At 39.4% G+C, this 21,402-nt stretch overlaps 1 protein-coding gene across 1 annotated transcript; it reads right to left on the reverse strand.

The window, feature by feature from the left end:
• Positions 1–467: 467 nt before the first annotated feature.
• Positions 468–13,741, reverse strand: LOC113021855 (butyrophilin-like protein 10). Its single transcript, XM_026166651.1, has 7 exons — positions 13,592–13,741; positions 4,793–5,128; positions 4,257–4,264; positions 2,877–2,898; positions 1,966–2,244; positions 710–811; positions 468–591 (listed from the first exon to the last, which is right to left on the reverse strand). Exons 1-7 carry the CDS (start codon positions 13,665–13,667, stop codon positions 563–565), a joined length of 852 nt encoding a protein of 283 aa, XP_026022436.1. The 5' UTR covers positions 13,668–13,741; the 3' UTR covers positions 468–562.
• Positions 13,742–21,402: the final 7,661 nt, after the last annotated feature.

A 21,402-nucleotide genomic window follows, 5' to 3' on the forward strand; every position in this document is an offset into this window, starting at 1 on the left:
CTTCTTCTCTTATTTTTCCTCCCTCTCCTTCTATCAACCTTCACTGTAACTTATCTTCTTTCTTCTTTTCTGACCCACGGTCTGGTCTGTTCTGATTGTAATAACTCAAAATCAAAAAATTCTAATAAAAATCTAATAAAATGTATATGAATATCAAGTGACCAGTATAGCAAAAAATGTAATCATCCACTTGGGAAAATAAATCTGTTGGGCATTTTTCTTGGTCTTCAGACAATAATTCTGTGGCAGTAAGGACAGACCCGACCACACTTCAGCACTTTTCATCTTTATTGACACTCAGTTGCTGTCACACTCTCAGTCGGCTGCAGCTCCGCAGCTCACAGCCTGACACATTCCAACAACAACAAGTACAACAGTCAGCACAGGCTTTTTAGCCAGCGAGGCATGATTGCAGATGCTGCTCACACATCTGCGCACGCACACACACACACACACACACACACACACACACACACACACACACACACACACACACACACACACACACACACACCTCATTTAAAGGTTGAGTCATGGTCAAGGTGAGGTGCTGTGACTTGTTTTAAACATATTCCCTGGCTGCTTGTAATCCTGCAGGAGGGAAAACAAAATTATTTTAAATAAATGTGGAAATGTTTAAGAATGTGATAAAGAATTTGTTATTGTCTGCTAATCATGATTGTTGAAATAACACATTATCAAAACTTACCGTTAATATAGTTACATACTCTAGTTCTAAGTAAATACAGGAGAACTAACACAAAAAGAACACAAAAGACAAAAGTAGCAATGACCCATCCAACAGGGAACTCTGAAACAGAAGAAAAAAACACTGATGTAACCCTCAGCCTGTGAAGGGATGTCATGAGCAGACCTCAGGTTTCAACAGCAAGCTCAGTGATGTCAACATGGATCTAACTTCCTGTTTTCTCCTGCGCGTCTCCACAGCTACCAGGCTGGTTTCTGCTATGAGCAGTGAGGATGATGATGCTGGAGCTTCCTCCATCAGAAGGATGTTTGAATCTTTGTGCTGTTGCTCAGAGACTCCTTCTTTCCTCTTGCTAAACCTCCATTCCTTAAAATTAATTCTAAGAAAATGTTTTTATTGCTCTGCTTTTACAGTGGGATACAAAAGTTTGGGCAACCTTGTTAATAGTCATTATTTTCCTGTATAAATCGATGGTTGTTACAATAAAACAATTACACACACACAGTGATATTTGAGAAGTGAAATGACATTTATTGGATTTACAGAAAGTGTGCAATAATTGTTTAAACAAAGTCAGGCAGGTGCATAAATTTGTGTACCACAAAAAAGAAAGAAAGAAATGAAATCAATATTTAGTAGATCCGCCTTATGCTTAAATTACAGCCTCTGAACGCTTCCTGTTGGTTCCAATTAAGGTCTGGATTGTGGCTGAAGGTATTTTGGACCATTCTGCTTTACAAAACATTATCTATATATATATATATATATATATATATATATATATATATATATATATATATATATATATATATATATATATATATATATATACACATACACATACACACTTACATTGACAGGTAAACCAGTGCAAACTAGCCAGATTGTGGATTTGAACCTGGTGGGACTGTCGATCGAAGACGCTGAAGATATCTACCTATTCGGAGAAGCTCACTCAGAATAACGCCTCTGAGCTCACTGTAGTTGTGAGTCTTTGAGCACAAGAACGACAACTGGGGTGATCGTGGCTACGAGTTACTTTTTGCTTCGGCTCCAGTGAATCTGTCTGCTGCAGTGTTTTATCACACACCTCTACTTTTTCACCTGAAAATTTTTTTCCAGACATCTGACTGCATGTCGTTTCATTATTTATTTTTTTGTTTCTGTGCTGACATAATTTTTTGCATTCAGTCTGTGCACACATTTTTGAAAAACACTATTTTCTTAAAACATTTTAAGATTAAAATTTCACTCACCATTCAAACGCACATTGATTTCCGTATGTGCCTGATGCCAGATTTCCTTCTGTGTGGCAGCACAGCGATAGCGGCCAGTCTTTTTCACAGTAGTTTTGAGGATGACGTAAAAGCGCTCTCCTTTTTTAGAGACCTGCGGCTCCTCGGAAGGAATGATTTGATTGTTACTGTCCCACCACTCCACCGTAGGTTTGGGGTAAGCACCCTTAACATCACACTTAAGGACTGCCCAGTCATTTGTTTCATCAAGATTTGTGACAGAAGGCTCTGGAGCTGCACCTGTGAACACATAATACATTGTATAAGAATATAATAAGAATGTAAACACATAATAGAAATATTGTAAAAGAAAAATGGCAGTAAATCAGTTCTTTTTGATGTTTGAAAACAAAGAAAAGAGTACTATCTCAACTCAGAGTTTTTACTCAACAATATTTTAGACTCACATGCAGACATTTATATAGAGAAAAGGTTTGGACTAAGGTTGTGCAATTGGACAAATATATCAACTATCGATGATAGGCTGAGCTTTTCACCGATCACAATTTATTTATTTGAGCAAGTTTGCTAACAACGTTGGTGGAAGCTAAGAGAAGCAGTCAACAGGAAAAAAAATAGGAAGGATTTCAGTGCTGTTTATAATTGTCATAAATACGAATATAAATAAATATTTGAACAACTGTAGAGGTTACAGAAAATATCAGCAAAAACAAAATGCAATCTCCAAAACAAATCCACACTTCTCTTAAAACATATAACTAGAACTGTTTTTTTTTTTAAATTACACTGAGAGGGATAAGATACTTTATGTAGCTCATAAGGTAGTTTTCTACTCGGTTGAATAACTTGTAAGGAGTTCACGTATACACACGAGGAGGCAAATATCAGTGACGTCAACAAGCATGACTCACCTGCGATGATTCGGACCTTTAACTTTTTAAAACGCAGAGGTTGTATGCGACCCGGGTTTGCATGGAAATATTAATAAATAAACATACTGTATATTTTCATGACATGGACAACATAGACACGGAGACGTTATACGTCGTTTTAAAGCTCAGATATTTATCTTTCAGTAGATTCATGAACCCCAGTGAAGGATTACGACTTAAAAACACCCGCGTCTTAATTTACGGCAGTAAATAGTTCGTGACGTTCATTCTAGCTATTAGCATCACCATTAAAAAGCCGTTTATTGGACAAAAAACAGAGTTTAAAAGACAAACATGGGGTCGTTTAAAGAAAAAAAAAACCCCACAGATTAACTTCAGCTCGTTTCAGTTCAAGCGGAAGTAAAAACAACCTGAAAAAAATGAAATTATTCTGTCAAAAAGTTTTATCGGAGCTAAGCAAACTAACAAAACTGGGATTTTAAAGCCAGTTTTAAGGAATTGTAAGATTACTTCACCAATCAAGTTTGGTATCGCTGAAATCCTTAAACCCCCACGAACATCAATAACCTATCAGCATCTGCCGCCGACCTGAAGCGACGCGCCCACGAGACCGTTATTCTAATCAGTCAAACAGAAAAATTAATCTTTACGCCAATCACACGGCTGTTTGATTGACAGCTATCATCATCCGATAGAAAGTTAACGCAGTGAAACCACGCTCCTTTTGAATCTGGAAAAATTACCTGTCTGACCACATATGGAAGTTAATGTAGTTAACCTCGCTGTTTCAATTGAACGAAAATAAATTATAGAAAACCAATTTTATCTGTCGAAAAAGACCCTATTAAAAATACTTAATTATTATTTTCGTTATTTAGCAGATGGTTTTTGTAGTTTAGTATTTACGAACGTTTGAACGGCAAAAAAATACAATTAATCCTTATTATTTGTTAACTTTGGAGAGATTATTGTGGCGTTTTAAGGTAATTGATTAGACATGCTCTGCTTTGCACTTTGAACTAAACTGTAATATCTTACAGCTACTTCTATATGTCAGCCTGAAATTTGGTACATTTATTGTAGACAAATTGAAGAGGATAGCCTGCAAGTTTTAGCCTCTTAGCCCTTAGAATGACTGATTAACTGTATTTAACACTTGAAGTAAAGGGCTAAAAATATCAAGGCTTCAGTCATTTCCTGTATAATCCTCAAACAAATGATCTGTGTTAGAGCTTAAGGTAAAACTAACAGACTACATTAAAGATCACAGATTTTACTTCACAGTGATCAAACAGGCAGGTATCAGATATTTATGGTTTGGAAATGATTAAAACGTTTGTTCTGGTAGTTACAGACATGCAGAAGTGCACATGACTGTGAGAGGCTCTAACAAGTTAATATGGGCTCTGAAAGGGAAAAAAGCACAAATATTAGAGGTGACTGTGTAATTATCAATAGGCAGTCAGTTCAAACTTGAGAAAAGAAATTCAGGAGTGTTAACCTGCTATATTAGACATATTGTTATAATCCCTAACTAAAAAAGGAAGGCAAAGTCACATAATCCATAAATGTCCTTATGTATATTATACAAAAGGCTGGTTTATGGTGGTGGATGTGTTATGACACAATCAGAAAACAATTTGAACAGCTGTCAGTCTGAAATTTCAGGTGAAGTCAGAATTTTTTCATTCACCTTTTACAGTTGCATTCACAGAGATTTATTTTGTTTAGTGAAGACTGAATGGATCTGAGGGCACCTCAGAGCTTAGATAAGTAGACAGGTGCAGGGGCAGCATGAACATGGGAAGGTCTCAGTTTTTTTCATTAGATATTGCAAATATCACTGCAGGTGTGCTGTGGGGGTGAGACCCTGCCAGATGTGCATGCTGGCTGTTTCATCTGTAAGTAATCACCTGATTCATAACAGCACTCACCAACAGCAAGCTCAATGTGGAATCTTATACCACCGGACTGACTTTTTGGAAAAATACAGATATAGTTTCCTTTGTCCTCTAGCCTAGTGTCTGTTATTCTTATGGAGGCGTTGCCATGCTTCAGCTCTTCTGGAAAATGTGAGACTCGACCTTTGAACTCCACAGATTGATCTTCAAAGTCATTGTTATGATGTGTGCCATTATTGTATATGAACACCTGCTTTCCCTCTTTCTTCCAGTCAAACAGCATTGACTCAATGTTCTCATTGGTGTCGAGGGAACAGGGTAAAATGGCATCATCATCTTCTTTCACAGTCACTCTGGTCACAGGTGTCCCTGAAAGACAAAACATTAATTAAACAGTGTGTTTTCATACAGATTGATGAGGACAGAAGGAAAAGTCAGGTATGAGTCAGGGACAGCTAACCAGAAGAAAGTTCACGCTTATTTTTTTTTATTAATCACGAACAACAAAAACCAATCCAAGTTCAACAAAAAAGAAAAACAGTCACAACATGAAATCGCAAACGTCGCAGTTTTTTGCTTTAGCTCCTCTTCACATTGTTCCTCTGTAGTCCACGCCTCACTGCACAGTGTGAGAGTAACTGGTTTAAACTGAGGCTGAAGGAGCTGAAGAGCTTGTTACAGAGAGGACTAACTCAGAGGCTGCACCAAGGCCCAGACTGGGATAAACAAGGATCATTGTGAACTGTTAATCATGATAAACTGTTCCAGTAGTGTCCAAGAATCAAGTATGGAGCTGGAAATGAGTATGATAGCTCATCTTTACTGCATGTATTACATTTCTGTTTACAGAAGTCAGAGGGTGAGGTCCATTAAAGAGGACTCTCTCTGAATATTGATTTTTGCTAATATTACTGCATCCACATGAGCTGTTACAGAAATGCTTCTCCCTTCTACCAACACACAGCTGAAGCACCCCCAAAACGAATCAAAGCACTCCCAAAGTTTTCTTACTTTTTTTGAGAATATTTGCTGTTTGTGTGACACACCACTAAAAATCTAAAAACCATACAGTACTTGGTTGAGACGTAATATTCTAACAACAAAATGGTTTGTTCCAGCTCGGCTTTCTCCTGCTCTGGCTCTAGCGCCCTTTCTGCCAGAGCGATGGTGGCTGAGATGCAGCTGGCTTAAAACAGGACATTTCAGCTGCATTTAACCTTCAGTTACTCTTTATATAGTTAGGTAGGAGTAGACCATGTTTCTTTTTAGCTGAAAACCATTACACCCATAGGGATGCAAGAAAATATCGATACACCGAAATATCGCGAAATTTTGTGCAATGATACTGAATCGATATTCAAAATCAGTTTTATCAAGGTCTTCTACAGTTATCGAGGTCTCGCAATAACTGTAGAAGCGTCTAGATTGCCAAAACCAAAGAAGCAGAACAGTGGATGTGTGGCCAATTGTGCTAGCTAACTGATGATTGAAGAGGAGAGGATACAGCCGGCCCCAGCAGCTTTCGAATCTGATGTGTGAACTTATTTTGGATTTAGGACAAAAGAAGGCAGTAAAGACTATGACAAGAGCTATGCAGTCTGTAAAATCTGCACTGCCAGAGTCAAATATTCCGGTAACACAACAAATTTATGAACACACATGCCATAGCGACATAGCGTCAAATGCTAATTTTAAAATGAAACGAGGTGATCCCGCTCAACAGACAATTGAAGAAGTTAACTTTTCGAAACGCCCAGCAACTTCAACTTGTGCAACAAAAATAACGCAGTCAGTACTTGTTTTTATTTCCAAAGACATGCGTCCTCTGAGTGTTGTGGAGAATAAAGGATTTCGGAATATGATTAAAATGCTGGAGCCCTGTTACACCGTTCCTTCCCGACAACACATCACGGACATCGCTCTGCCAAAGTTGTACCACAAAGTCAAAGCAACAGTGCTGGACTCCCTGAGCTTGGCAGAGACAATTGCTTTGACATGCAAAGCAGAAACAGTGCCTCCTTCAGATACCAGCTCACAGGTTAATCATGGACGTAATTACAAGATGGAACAGCTCCTATGATATGATAGAATGATTTTTAGAACAGCAACCAGCCATCTGTGCAGCTCTTCTTTCTGCAGAAGTTAGGAAGAGTGAAAAAGAAATTTTCACATTGAGTCTGACATCACATGTGCAGAAGAAGTTGTCAGGGCACTCAAGCCTATGAAGGACGCCACCCTGGTGATGTCAGAGGAGAGCATGCCAACCCTGTCCATCATTGCTCCTCTTCATGCAAAGCTTGTGATTGGTGCACAAGAAAGTGTTGATGATACACCGACAGTAAGGGACATTAAGACTGCCATAGCAGAAGATCTGGGAAAGAGATATGTAAATGAGAGGGAGACACTATGGATGGCAGCTGTTGATCCTCAGTTTAAGGACCTGCCCTTCCTGTCTGAAGCAGAGACCAGTGAGACCTATTCCAGACTGTTGGACACTGAGGTGACTGTGATAAAGAAGGAAGAAAATGTAAGTAAATAAATGAATGAATTTATTTGGAAAATTCAACTGAAGTTATAAGCAAGTGAATAAATTTTATTTTATTTTTTAAGTATATTGATGACATTTGTCATCAAATATTAGTGCAGAACAGGGTGAATCTTGGATTTGAATTTTGACTTTCTGACAATATTACTATTTGAATTTAATGTTTTTCAGCAGCAAAAGAATAAGGAGACTGACAAACAGGTGGAGGAAGAGAATGCCACAGAGGAGGCTCATCACCCACATATCAAAGACAACTTTGACTCCATCCCTCGGCCACCCCTAAAGAGACAGAGGACCTCATGTGCATTGGTGGACTTGCTCGGAGCTACGTTTGCCTCTACTAGTGACAATACTGCACCAAAATCAGAACATGATGTTGCTGCAGCTGAGATCAAGAGGTATAGAGATGAGACCCCTTTGCCTCTCACAGGAAATCCTCTCAGTTGGTGGAAGGACCATGAACAGGAATACCCTCAACTATCCAAAGTAGCAAGGAGTTTCCTATGCATTCCTGGAACAAGTGTCTCTGCAGAGAGAGTTTTCTCCTCTGCAGGAGACATAGTAAATGCACCAAGAAGTGTCCCGAGAGCTGACCATGTCGATCAGCTTGTATTCCTGCACAAAAATCTGGAAATTAAAAAATAAGCACTGAAAAAACACTATAACATGTAAAATCTCTGATATGAGAATGTTTGACATTTTGGTTGAGTCTCATAAGCACTTATTTAGATGAGTAAATTCCTTTTTTCAGGTTGTACTAAAAATGTTCCATTGATGGACACTGCAGAGCTGTACTTTATTTTACTTAATTGTAATAGCCCTTTACATTTTTTGTTAATGTTTACTTGGATGGATTCTTCAAGCAATTTCATTTTTGATTTATATTTGTTTATGTTAAGGTCACATAAAAAGTGCTTTGTTTTGATGCTCCATAGAGCAATTTTTGGATAAGTATTTTACAATCATAGTACTTAGCAAGTTAGACCTCAGTGTTACATTGTTTACTTTTTCATGTTAAAAAAATACTTGATATTTCAGAGAGAGAGAGAGTGTTTTTGTTTCAGATAGCTCATGTCAAGCATTTAACAGTTTGGACTGTTTACTGTGAGTTTTCCTAATTAAATTTAGTCCTACTAAACACAAATATCGTCTGGCTTTTAGTATCGCAATATATTGTATCGTCTACCCTGTATTATGATAAATATTATATCGCCAGATTCTTGCCAATACACACCCCTACACCCAGGTAACCTGCAGTGTTGAAAATGTGTTTTCCGAAGATGTTTGCTACCCTACAATCTGTCCTGCTCTGTAGTAAAATCAGCGACATTTGATCATCCTGCTGCTCCCATTGAAATTTATATAGCTTATTTAAAATCTAAAACTTTAAATTGTCCATAGCTTGCTGTTGTTGCCACCCTGTTTGAAATGGAATGAGAGAAGCTGCTTATTTTGTCATATGTGCATGTACCGATATCACACCCAAGGTACTAACTAGCTAACTGACTGGATGTGTGTGTGTGTGTGTGTGTGTGTGTGTGTGTGTGTGTGTGTGTGTGTGTGTGTGTGTGTGTGTGTGTGTGTGTGTGTGTGTGTTTGTGTACAGAGACAGCCAGGTTCATAATGGATATGAGGAAGTTTTTTCAGAAAAAAGGAGCCACATTCAGGTAAAAGTGTAAAATCAAATGATCCGTCAATCAAGAATAATGTTGGATCAGTGTTTCAATATTTATCTTTCATTAGATGTTCGTGTGGTTTGGTTATTTGCCTTTTGGTTGAAAGTACACTGAGAGAGGACTTTTTGTTAGTGATCTTAATAGTATTTTTTTTATATTAATTTAATTTGTCATCTAATTGAATACAATCTATTTGTGTATGATTGTCAGTCCAAAGAGGGAGAGAGGAAAGAGGGAACGTGAGGAGAAAGTACAAGGTCAGGAAGAACCAGGTAAGAAAACAGACAGGGAGCAGTGACAGGCACAACAGAAACTGTTAAACTGACAAAGAGAAAAAACCTGATTTTACTCACAATCTGGAAGTTGTGTTCTCCCTATATTAAAGCTGCTGTACAGAATCTGCAAAACAAACTGGGTTGAAACATTTTTATCCTCTTTAACAACATTCCAACATAACATTATCATTGATTGGGGAGATTAAAATTAATGTTATATTTTTATGTGGTTCAGCCACAACTCTTCTAAAACCTCAGCCAGTAATAGGTCGGCCAACTTTTGGACCATCCAGTTGTCTGTATGACTGCTGCAGTACGTACATCACATTTGCACACAGAAAGAGCCAAACAGCCCTGGTGGAGTGAGGAGCTGTAAAGAGAAGCAGATGCTCTGTTTATATTCTAAAAATGTTTTAAGCTTCTTTCAAAGATTCTGTACTGCAGCTTTAAATGTTTTCCAAAAGCACACATACACTTATCAGTGTTTCTCAAACCTTTTACAGTGTGAGAAAATGTCAAGCTCTCCCAAGCACCACTATGAAAGCATGAAACTCATAAATCTTACAACACAAAATTAGTATTATTAAATTAGTAAAATTAGTATCTGCAGTAAAGATCTTTTCATACATTCTACAACAGGCAAAGTTGCCTCCATTTTTATAATTTTTTATTAATATTTTGTACATTTCAAGGACTCTTCTGTTTTGGAAGTGTTTTTATGTGTCTGTATTATATTACACATACACATTAAAAGTGAATCTCTGTCCAAAAAATGCACTCAGTTTACTTTTTACTCACTGTGAGCATCATTCATTATTCTCACGCAGTAATTAAGGTTAGGAAATGCATTTTTTTTTATTCCAATCCATTCTTCTTTAGCAGCATTTAAATAACCTTTATCAGATTTGATGGTTTTGTTACATACAAAAATGTGTTTTGTTTTTCTTTCACAAATGTGGGGATTAAATTGTTAAAATGTACAAAACAGTGATGTCGTGTTTTGTGATGAGGACCCAGGCACAGAGAGACTTGATGACTTTAAGAATCTTATGATTCAATAAAGAAATTTGCAGACTTGCACAGAGATGGTAAAATTATGATGACTAATAACGGAGACGAAGACAACAGACGATGAGGACAGGGAGGAACAGGGGTTTAAATGCACCAAGGAGACAGTCAGAGGAACTCGGGACAACTGAAGACATTTAAGGATGCAGGGACTGACAGAGACAGGGAAGAAGTCTCACCATGATGTGTAAAGTTTATTTTTCCTGGCTGGAGCTGCTCAGCATCCCCAAAACTCTGATCCTAGAATCGCCTCTGGTAATGATACCAACAATTATCACAACAAAGAGGGGAAATACCTCCAACATACGCAAACATTTTACCAGACAGCCTGTAATTATTTTACATAAAAGTAATGTCTTCAATATGCTGCTTAGAAATGGTGGTGACAATCAGCCAATGAGACTCAATAAAGAATCAAATCAATAAGTGATATTGATAATGTAATCAGAACCGCGAAATTCATCAATTCCCATGAATATGTGACTGCGCAGTGTTTGTGTTGTTTTCAGATTTTTGATCTGCTCTATTGACAGAAAAAAAATCATGTCATGTTAGCTTTAAAACTCCACACAATAATTTGTGACCTTTACCAACACAATGTACCAGAGCAAACACTGCATCTCATATTCTCTCTCTCTCTCTCTGTCTCTCTCTCTCTCTCTCTCACACACACACACACACACACACACACACACACACACACACACACACACACACACACACACACACACACACACACACACTCTATACTTAGGACTATCAAAGTTAACTCAGTAATGAAGCCTTTTAAAATTCCTTTTAATGCCTCTAATTCTTAGATGCGTGATTAAGAAAATCAAGTGCTACTTCAGCTTTTAAGCTCTGTCACATGGTTCTCTCAACAAGACCACTGCAGATGTGAACAGAGTTATCACTGTGGTACACAGAGCCTAGAATATCACTTGGTGATGTGAAGAACCTTCCGCCCACTCGTTAAAGGGAGACCATGCTGGACAGACCATTCTACAAGCAAGAGGCTTTCAGTCATAGCTTGATCTGATGAAGAGCAGCAATACAGGCCAGAGCCATCTATTTACACAGAAGACCATCTCAGCAGTGGTCCAAACATGAAACAGCACACAGTGAGATAGTTTGCACTTTGCACATAAGTACTTGGCAACAGGTGCCACATCTATGTGATGTGAGAGGTTGTTTTTGACTGTATGGGCATGTTTTTCAGAAGAAGTAAGCAGCCCTGTCATCTAAAAATATCAAAATGCTTTTCTGCTTGAACAACTGTCTCAGTGCAAAGAAAGAAAAGTAATGATGAGCATAAGCTCAAGTGTACTCCTAGCAGGTTTTATAAGCATGCAATACCTTTTACAGAATATTCTTTATAGTATGTGTTATGTATTGTATTGTTACACTAATGAGAAAACACACATGCATATAAAGTTGCGATAATGAAAAACATACATGGACTGTTTTCTTTACTCTTCCTGAGCACTCAAAGCATTTTATACAACTTGCTTAATTTACTTTCTCATTCAAGCATTTATTATTATTTATTATTAATATTTTTCTAAGGTATTGCTTTCTTTCCGTTTGATTGAAATACCAACCTTCTGGTTACTAGATGACGTGCTCTGCCTCCTAAGCTACAACCACCTCCAATTTATCTGGCACTGCCATGATGTCAAGAGCATTAGGAAATTTCAAAAAATCTATATATTAATTTTTTAAAACAGAAAAAATAAATCTGTCAAATAATTGCAATTACATATTTTAATCAGTTGTTAGCCCTAAGTATTATAGTGTAATTATCAAAAATATCCAGTCAGACGCTTCACTTTGTGTGACGCTTTTTATCAGCACGATGGGCAATAACCCCAGTCAGAGCATCAGCTTTCCTGGAACCTTCTGGCATAATCTCAGCAACATAACAGGAAGTGTCCTTACAAAATAAAATCTTGGCAAATGGCAAATGAGATCATAAATAACTCAAGGTATGACTGCATATTATCAGCACAAGTGATAAGAACGTTTCAATCTCAAACATGACAGAACGGCTCAAATCCAAAGTTCTCGTCCTGCTCTCTGCTCGCGTTACTCTTTTCAGCGCCACTTAGCAGCATTTTAAATTATGTGTGGTAATGACTTTATAAGACTCTCACTGAAAAGATTACGTGTAGCATCATTGACATCAGGACACAGAAGGCGAGGTCCATTAAAATTGACTCTCTCTGCATGTTGACCTATTCTTATATAACTGCATCCGCTTGATGCAACAATTTTGGATGAACAACAGAGATCAATGTCAGGAGGTACAGGTAACATATTTCCCAGCATTCCCCTCTGCCATCAAAACTTTCCAGGAAAAGCCTCTATGTTAATGAGTGGAGTTAAAATCACAGAGCAAATATTTTTAAAAAGTAAAATTCAATTCACAAATGTTGGCTCCATAAAAAGAGTTAGGCATAATCATATAATACTTCTAGCTTTACCATGACTCCAGTAGCGTGGCTGTCTATTGTAATGTAGAAAACACTCTTTGATAGTGATTGCCTGAGCTGAAACTTGACTTTCTCTTGTTGTAAAGTTGTTATTATTTTTTAAGCCAACAAATCAATAAAGTATTCTGATTCTGATATCCATATATCATATTTCAGTTACCACAAAGATGCATCAAAGGGTTGATGAATACATTTCTGATTCATTGCAGAGATCTTCGCATTTTTTGTTTAAGAGGGAAATAAAGACAGGTTTAGTCACATCTGGACTGAGACAAAAAACAAACAAACAAACAAAACAACAAAACAATCGACAACAATTGACACGTTTTGCTGCTGCAACTCTCAACTTTTCGCTTTTGTTTGTCTTTCTTTATGAAACACTACCTCTACACTATCTCTGTATTCGTAGAAACAGTGTATATGTGTTTCAAACTGAACATGAGGTTCATTGGGAAACAAATGTCACACAGTCTAAACAGAGACCAAAACAGATGCGTTTACAGGAAGCAGCGCACTGACAAAGACGCACACACGTACGTAAAACACATGCAAACGAAATAATAAGTTTCGCTAATAAATAACGATCAACACAGAAAACAACTCTGGTTTTTTCAATACTGAAATGCGGCTGCATTAAAAGCTGATGTCACAGGTGTAGACTCCGCAGTCATCCACCCACTAACGCAGCAGCCTGAGCAGCGTTAAAGCTCCATCCGCTCCTGTGAAACGTGACTGCGCCTGCACACATGATCAGTCTAAATCAGTGAGTTTCTTACCGGATTCAGCAGCAAACGTCCGTCCGGACAAAGTCAGGAAACAGAAGCTTAGAAACAGAAGTGGCAGAAGCTCCATGTCTGCACAAATCCTCAGAGGATCAAACGTTACAGGATCTCTTAAAAAGGGAGCTCGGAGCCACTCCTCCCAGCGCACTGACGCACAAAAAAGAAAAAGAAACATTCATTCTCCTTCTATTCTCTTAAAGCCGTAAGCTATAACTGCACTTCCGGTGTGATATGTGACAATATCAGCGACATTTAGCTCTAACATGTTTAATAACTGCGACAGTTACACAGAATCGCTGACAGCAGACAGATTAATGAGCAGAGATAACAGATTATTGTAACAGTTTATGTACAGGTTGAGGTAAAGAGAGAGGACACCCCATACTTCCAGAATCTGTAGCCTTTAAGGTCAAAGACAGCTTCATTTTTTTCACACTACCATCTCTATATCACACACACACACACAAGGAAAAAACAGACGTAAGTTAGTTGTAGTTATAATACTCTTCACATGCCTCATGGAAGCATGTCCTTTAGGAAAGAGGCCCAGAGGATGACCTGGGACACACTTCCACACTCCAGGAGATGATATCTTTTAGCTGGCCTTGGTGTCCACCTGGAGTACCTACATACCTGCTTTGAATGTTGTCTCCACAACTCAAACCTGCATAAGTGACCAAGGATGAAATTAGGGTGAAATTTGGACGGATCCATCCATCCATCTTCTTAACTGCTTGTCCATTTCAGAGACACCGTACAGAGATCCGTACAGCAGAACGCTGCTGCAGGATTGCTCTCCCCCCGCTTCAGGACACCTACACCAGGAGATGCCGGACTAGAGCAGCGCAGATACTGAAGGACCCGTCCCATCCTGGCAACAAACTGTTCCAACTTCTGCAATCTGGTAGAAGGTTCCGCATCTTCCGGGCAAGGACAGAGAGACTCAAGAGGAGCTTCTATCCCCAAGCCATCCGTGCCCTAAACACACACACCCGCCCTCTCACATCATCTATAATTAACTGAGACAGGACTCTCTTCCAGACACTAAACCAAGGCACAATGTACATTTCAATTCCTTTAATTTTAAATATGTTTATATTGTCTATCCTGTAAAATAGTCAGATGTCTATTCATATTAATGTACAGAATTCACCTGCTTGCTGCTACTACTGCACATTCACCCAGTGTATATACTATATGTCTGTATATAAATATATATAATGTTCTTCCTCTACCCCCCCAATTTTTGCACATGTCGAGGAGCGTGTCAGGCTACATTTCACTGTGTGTTATACTTGTATAACTATGCATGTGACAAATAAAGAACCTTGAACCTTGAACCTTGACACTTGGGGGGGGGGGGGGGGGGGGGGGGGGGGGTACACCTGGACAGGTCACCAGTCAGTGGTAGAATTTTCTGATTAATTGATCATTGGTTGGTAAATATATATATAGTCACTTCTGGCTTGGACAAACAATCGAACAAACAAAACATTTAGTTTCAGTCCAAAACCAATGGGTGCTTTTACAGTGGCTACATATCTTTTATATGTGAGCAGCGGATTCAACGTGTCGACTAAAATCTATATCATATATATCAAATCTAAAATAAAATATACCTGCATGTCTGAGAATAGTTACGAGCTTTAAGAGTTATATACACTGGTGTGAAAAAGTGTTTGCCCCCTTCTCCTGATTTCTATTTTTTGTTTGTCACAATTAAATGTTTCAGATGATCAAACAAATCTAAATATCAGGCAAAGATAACATAATTAAACACAAAATGCATTTTCTAGATGGTGTTTATTATTAAGGGGCAAAAAAATCCAAACCGACATGGTCCTGTGTGAAAAAGTGTTTGCTCCCTAAACATAACAACTGGTTGTCCCACCCTACAATCAAGCATTTATGATAACTGGCAGCAAGTCTTTTAAAGTGCTGTGGAAGAATTTTGGTCCATTCACCTTTGCCAAATTGTTGTAAATCAGCCACATTCGAGGGTTTTCCAGCATGAACTGGCCTTTTAAAGTAATTTCAAAGCATCTCAGTCGAGTTCAGGTCAGGACTTTGACTAGGCCACTCCAAAGTCTTCATTTTGTTTTTCTTAAGTCATTCAGAGGTGGACCTACTGGTGTGTTTTAGATCACTGTCCTGTTGCAGAACCCAAGTGCACTTCAGCTTGAGGCCACGAACACATGGCCAGACATTGTCCTTTAGGATGTTTAGGCAGACAACAGAATTCATGGTTCTATTTATCACATTAAGTTTTCCAGGTCCTGTACCACCCCCAACCTCTTCTCCGTCACTCCTGACTTCGTCATTCTATACCTGAGTTTTTCTGTTATAACCTGCTTCCTCAGATCCACAAAGACAAAGAGAACCTGCTTCTGGCCTTCTCTAAACTTCTCCATCAACAATCTCAAAGCAAACATCTCAGCATGACTCTACACTGCTGCTCACTGATTATAATCTCTTTTCTTAGCCTAGCTTCAACCACTCTTTTTCATATTTTTAGCTTTCAGCTTTATCATCAGCTTTATCCTTCATCCTTGTTCTTTAAAACTTACACTAGCTCACTTATTCCTCATTCCTGTAATGCCCACAGTGTGTATTAAACTATCTGTTTTAAAATACCACTGGTCTCTCTGTTAGACACCTCCATACCTCCACAGGTATCTGGACTAACTTGCTTTACTTCAATATAATCCAATTTTATTTATATAGCACAAAATCACAGTCTCCTCAAGGTGCTCCATACTGTAAGATAAAGACCACTCAATAACAGAAAGAAACTACAACGATTAACCCCCCCCCAACAACAAGCACTTGGTGACAGTGGGAAGGAAAACCCTTTTAACAAGAATATTTTTCTGGCAGAACCAGGCTCAGGGAGGGGCAGCCATGTGCTGCAACTGGCTCGGAGGAAAGGGAGAGAGATCAAGAGAAGCACATGGGAGAGAGCCACAGAATACTAATGGGCCTTTCCACTCTCCATCCTCTTCATCACTGCCCTCAGTTGCTCCTTACTAATCATCGGTACTTCCTGATTCAACTGCCCTCCTTCCCCCCTCTCGCATTAAAAACGAAGCTGGACATTTTAATCTGGGTCCATATTTCTGTCTGTGCACAATTACCCACCTGCAGATCATAGTACACACAGTGAGGTTCTCATGTTCCTGAATGGTGGGAAATTACATATTTTACATTCTGATGCCAACAGATCCATCCACTCAGGGACTATGAAGCTATTAAAATCTCCAGAGGAGAGAGAAATTCAAATTTCTTTAAAACATAAACTGAAGTGTTTTTAAGGCATGACTAATCATTTTAAAATTAAACGTGAGATTACTACTATTCTGAGAATTTACAGCTGAATTTTTTCTCAAAGTCAGACAGAGGAATGATACTACAACCCAGGCTATGAAGTCTTTAAACAAAAGAAAAAAGATTTCACCTCCACTCTCACTTTCACTTTAAACGACAGACTTCCTGTCAGGCAATTAGATTTCACAACAAGCTGGCCGTCATCCAGAAGGCCAGACTTCCAAGAACTGATAGCCTTTGGAATAATGACTGTATGTCAGGAGCTGTACTGATCTATGCACTCACAGCATATTATCTTCATGATGCAGCATCTCCTCTATCAAGGAAACTGCAGGCATTCATGAGAACTGATGACAGTAACAGGAAGAAGTAAGATGCGTTTATGACTTTTCTTTTTGCACCACTAATCATTTTCACTTTTCATGTGAACAACATGAATGAAAATGCGTGTCAAACTAGTTATTCTGCCTTGTTGTCATCTACTGTTCAGAAACCCTGATTAAAATCAGAGTTAAACCAGTGACTTAGAGGCTTTTTAAAAATATTCACAACAATCATCCAGAAGGCCAGACTTCCAAGAATCAGATTCAGATTCATGAAGGCAGAAGAGCAGAGAAAGAAACAAGTGAGAGTAAAAAAAACAAGCTTCATAAAGAATGAAACCCTGGCTTTGCACTGTTGTGCGTTCATACTCATATATTCGTATTTGGTTTGAAAAGACGAGCTCTATAATAAACTCTCTATAGGCTCCTCTTGGTAAGATAAGATAAGATAAGATAGAACTTTATTAATCCCTCGGGTGGGTTCCTCTGGGAAATTCGATTTCCAAAAAAGCACAGCACCGACAGAAGTTACAGAGTTACAGAATATTATACACACACACACACACACACACACACACACACACACACACACACACACACACACACACACACACACACACACACACACACACACACACACATATATAAATACAGAGACAATATAAATAAAATATACGAAGGGGATAAATAGAATAAATAGGAATAAAAAATAAAAATACAAGTGAATTGCACATTTCAAGTATTGAGTCTATTGCACTGTTGACTATTTACAAAAGTATTGCACAGTGAGGTGAAGAGGCACTACAGCTTAGTTGTTCCCCCCTCCTTTGTCCTCCTGTTTCCCCTCCCTCTCCCCTCCAGAGAGGAGTTAAACAGTCTGATGGCGTGTGGGACAAAGGAGTTTTTAAGTCTGTTAGTTCTTGTCTTGGGGAGAAGCAACCTGTCACTGAACAGACTCTTCTGGTTGTTTATGGCCGTGTGCAGAGGATGCCCAGCATTGTTCATAATGTCCAGCAGTTTCTCTAATGTCCTTTTCTCTACCACTGTCACCAGAGTGTCCAGCTTCATGCCGACCACAGAGCTAGCCTTCCTGATCAGTTTCTCCAGCCTGGATGAGTCCTTCTTTGCTGTGCTGCTCCCCCAGCACACCACAGCATAGAAAAGTACTCCAGCAACCACCGACTGGTAAAACATCCTCAGGAGCTTCCTGCAGATGTTAAAAGACCTCAGCCTCCTGAGGAAGTACAGTCGGCTTTGGGCTTTTTTATACAGGTGCTCTGTGTTGCATGACCAGTCCAGTTTATTGTCCACCCACAGCCCGAGGTACTTGTACTTGTTGACTACCTCCACCTCCTCCCCCTCTATCTGAACCGGCAGTGGACCTTCTCTGGACCTCCCGAAGTCCACAACCAGTTCCTTAGTCTTTGAGGTGTTGAGTTGCAGGTGGTTTGTGTGACTCCATGCGACAAAGTTCCTCACCAGACTTCTGTACTCCTCTTCCTGATCATCCCAGATACACCCCATGATGGCTGTGTCGTCTGCAAACTTCTGAATGTGGCATAATTCAGAGTTGTAGCAGAAGTCAGAGGTGTACAGGGTGAAGAGAAGAGGGGACAGCACAGTTCCCTGTGGTGCTCCTGTGCTGCTGACCACTGTGTCAGACGTGATGTCCTTCAGCCTGACGTACTGTGGTCTGTCGGTGAGGTAGTCGGAGATCCAAGCCACCAGGCAGGGGTCCACCTCCATCCTGTTCAGTTTTTCCTGAAGCATACAGGGCCGGATGGTATTAAAGGCACTGGAAAAGTCAAGAAACAGGATCCTGACCGTGCCTTTTCCCCCATCCAGGTGTGAGTGGGCTCTGTGTAGGAGGTACAGGATGGTACAGGCATGGTATTGTCATTCATTCATTTATCTATCTTTATTATTTACATGAGTACATGTGCAATATAACAATAGAGCTGATAGGCTGGAAGGGGAGGAGAGAAAAAATAGACAGAAAGAAAAAATAAAAATTGGAGAAATGAGAGAAGAGAGAAAAACACAAGCACAAGTAGAAAAACACAACAACTCACCAACTGTTGGAGAAAATACAAAAATAAAAAATAAACAGCAGCACAAGAGTACCAAAGAGCTGAGAAGACATCTCGATGACAAGTGTGCGCCCACCCCAGCAGCACAAGGAGGGAGGCCTCACAGCCAAAGACCAAGAGCCCCACAGAACCACAGGCAGCCAGAGGCCCGACCCAGGAGCTGAGAACTGCACCTGGGATGTTGATGCAGTAATGATGATACACTGCTGAAGACATCAAGTTTAAAGCTAACCCTCAAAACTTCACCAACTTTACATTTTTTTCTTTGTTATTCAAGAAAAACTGCAGCAGCTGCTGAAAAAGTTTCTCTTATACTTTAGAATGAAAGTGAAAAGTAGAGTTTAATCTAAACTTTAAGGATCTGTTGGATCAACATTGCTTTCTTATTTTAGGATTGCATATTTAAAGTAGGGTGACATTAAACTGATGGTGTGATTACATGAAAAATAATAGAATAGAATAGAATAGCCTTTATTGTCATTGTACAGAGTACAACGAAATTGGAGTGCCACTCCCTTGGTGCAAGTTTCAATAATAAATATAAGTGTAAAATATAAAAAGTACAAAAAAAACAATCGTAAGTACTCAAACAATAGTAAGTACGATATATACAGGATAGCAGCATTAATATAATGGCAGTGACGGTATGGAATAGTTAAGCAGGTTCAATTGTTTTTGTGCTTATTTACTACGGTGATAGCTCTGGGAAAGAAGCTATCCCTGAATCTGTTTGTCCTGGTTTTATGTGACCTGTACCGTCGGCCTGACGGTAATAGTTCAAACAGTTGGTTGCTGGGGTGAGAGTGGTCCTTGATGATATTGCCAGCTCTGCTGAGGTACCGAGAGTTTGCAGTGACCTCCAGGCTGGGCAGAGAGCAGCCAGTGATCTTCTGGGCTGTGTTGATGACCCTCTGCAGTGCTTTCCTGTCTGCAGCTGAGCACCCTGCATACCATGTTGTTATGCCGTACGTTAGGATGCTCTCTATGGTGGCTCTGTAAAATGTCACCAGCAGCCTCTCCTCCAGGTTGTTCCTCCTGAGCACTCTCAGAAAGTGGAGACGCTGCTGGGCCTTTTTAACCACCGCTGTAGTATTTGCAGTCCAGGAGAGGTCATCAGAGATGTGCACGCCCAGAAACCTCATGGAGTGTACCCTCTCCACACAGTTCCCGTGGATGTAGAGTGGGGCCGGGTCTGCTCTGCCCTTCCTGAAGTCCAAGATAAGTTCTTTAGTTTTCGTGGTGTTCAGTTGGAGGTTGTTAACTGAACACCACTAAGTCAGTCTGTTGACCTCATCTCTGTAGTCCGACTCCTCCCCCCTTGAGATGAGTCCAACCACTGTGGTGCCATCCGCGAACTTTATGATGGTGTTTGAGAGATGGGTAGGGGAGCAGTCGGATGTGTAGAGCGTAAACAGGAGGGGACTCAAAACACATCCTTGTGGAGACCCGGTGCTGAGTGTGACGGTGCTGGACCGGTGGGGGCCGAGTCTGACAGACTGTGGTCTATTTGTCAGGAAGTCCTTGATCCAGAGGCAAATTGGGGTGGAGTAAAAAGGTTGTGAGTACAAACTTGGTGACTGGCAGTCTTTCATAGAGCAGAAAAACAGCTCAGATGAGTATTTTGTTTCTCCTTGGTTTCTGTCTTTAGGTATTTTGTGTATGACAGAGTAACTGTGTACAAGAGCGCAGAGCTCAGCCTCTCAGGATTAAACCACAATAAATTTCTTTATGTTAATTTCTCAGCAGATTGATGAAATCCAAACTGACAGCATCAGTACAGGGAACAGTTTTAATCTGCAGTAAATTCATGTGATGTAATTTGTTCTGTAGATATTCTAAAACTAATTCTTCATTAATTATTAAACTGTACTCATTATAAGAAATTCTTTCAAACGTATACTGAATGAATTAGTTTAACTAATGACTAGTAGGAAATGTAAAAGTACAAACAAGAACAGCACTTCGCTCTCGCTCTGCAGGCCTACTTGTTGTTCCTAGAGTATTTAAAAGTAGAATGGGAGGCAGAGGCTTCAGTTTTCAGGCCCCTCTTCTGTGGAACCAGCTTCCA

The sequence above is a fragment of the Astatotilapia calliptera genome, chromosome 5 (assembly GCF_900246225.1).
Source record: "Astatotilapia calliptera chromosome 5, fAstCal1.2, whole genome shotgun sequence".
Classification (NCBI taxonomy): Eukaryota; Metazoa; Chordata; class Actinopteri; order Cichliformes; family Cichlidae; genus Astatotilapia; species Astatotilapia calliptera.

What these genes read in the sequence shown, in the direction of transcription:
- LOC113021855 (XM_026166651.1), bottom strand. Translation starts at nt 13,667, where the DNA reads ATGGAGCTTCTGCCACTTCTGTTTCTAAGCTTCTGTTTCCTGACTTTG. An exon ending in GACGTTTGCTGCTGAATCCG is followed by an intron (nt 5,129 to 13,591) that starts GTAAGAAACTCA and finishes TTTGTCTTTCAG; the next exon opens with GGACACCTGTGACCAGAGTG. An exon ending in AATCAATGTGCGTTTGAATG is followed by an intron (nt 812 to 1,965) that starts GTGAGTGAAATT and finishes CTTCTGTTTCAG; the next exon opens with AGTTCCCTGTTGGATGGGTC.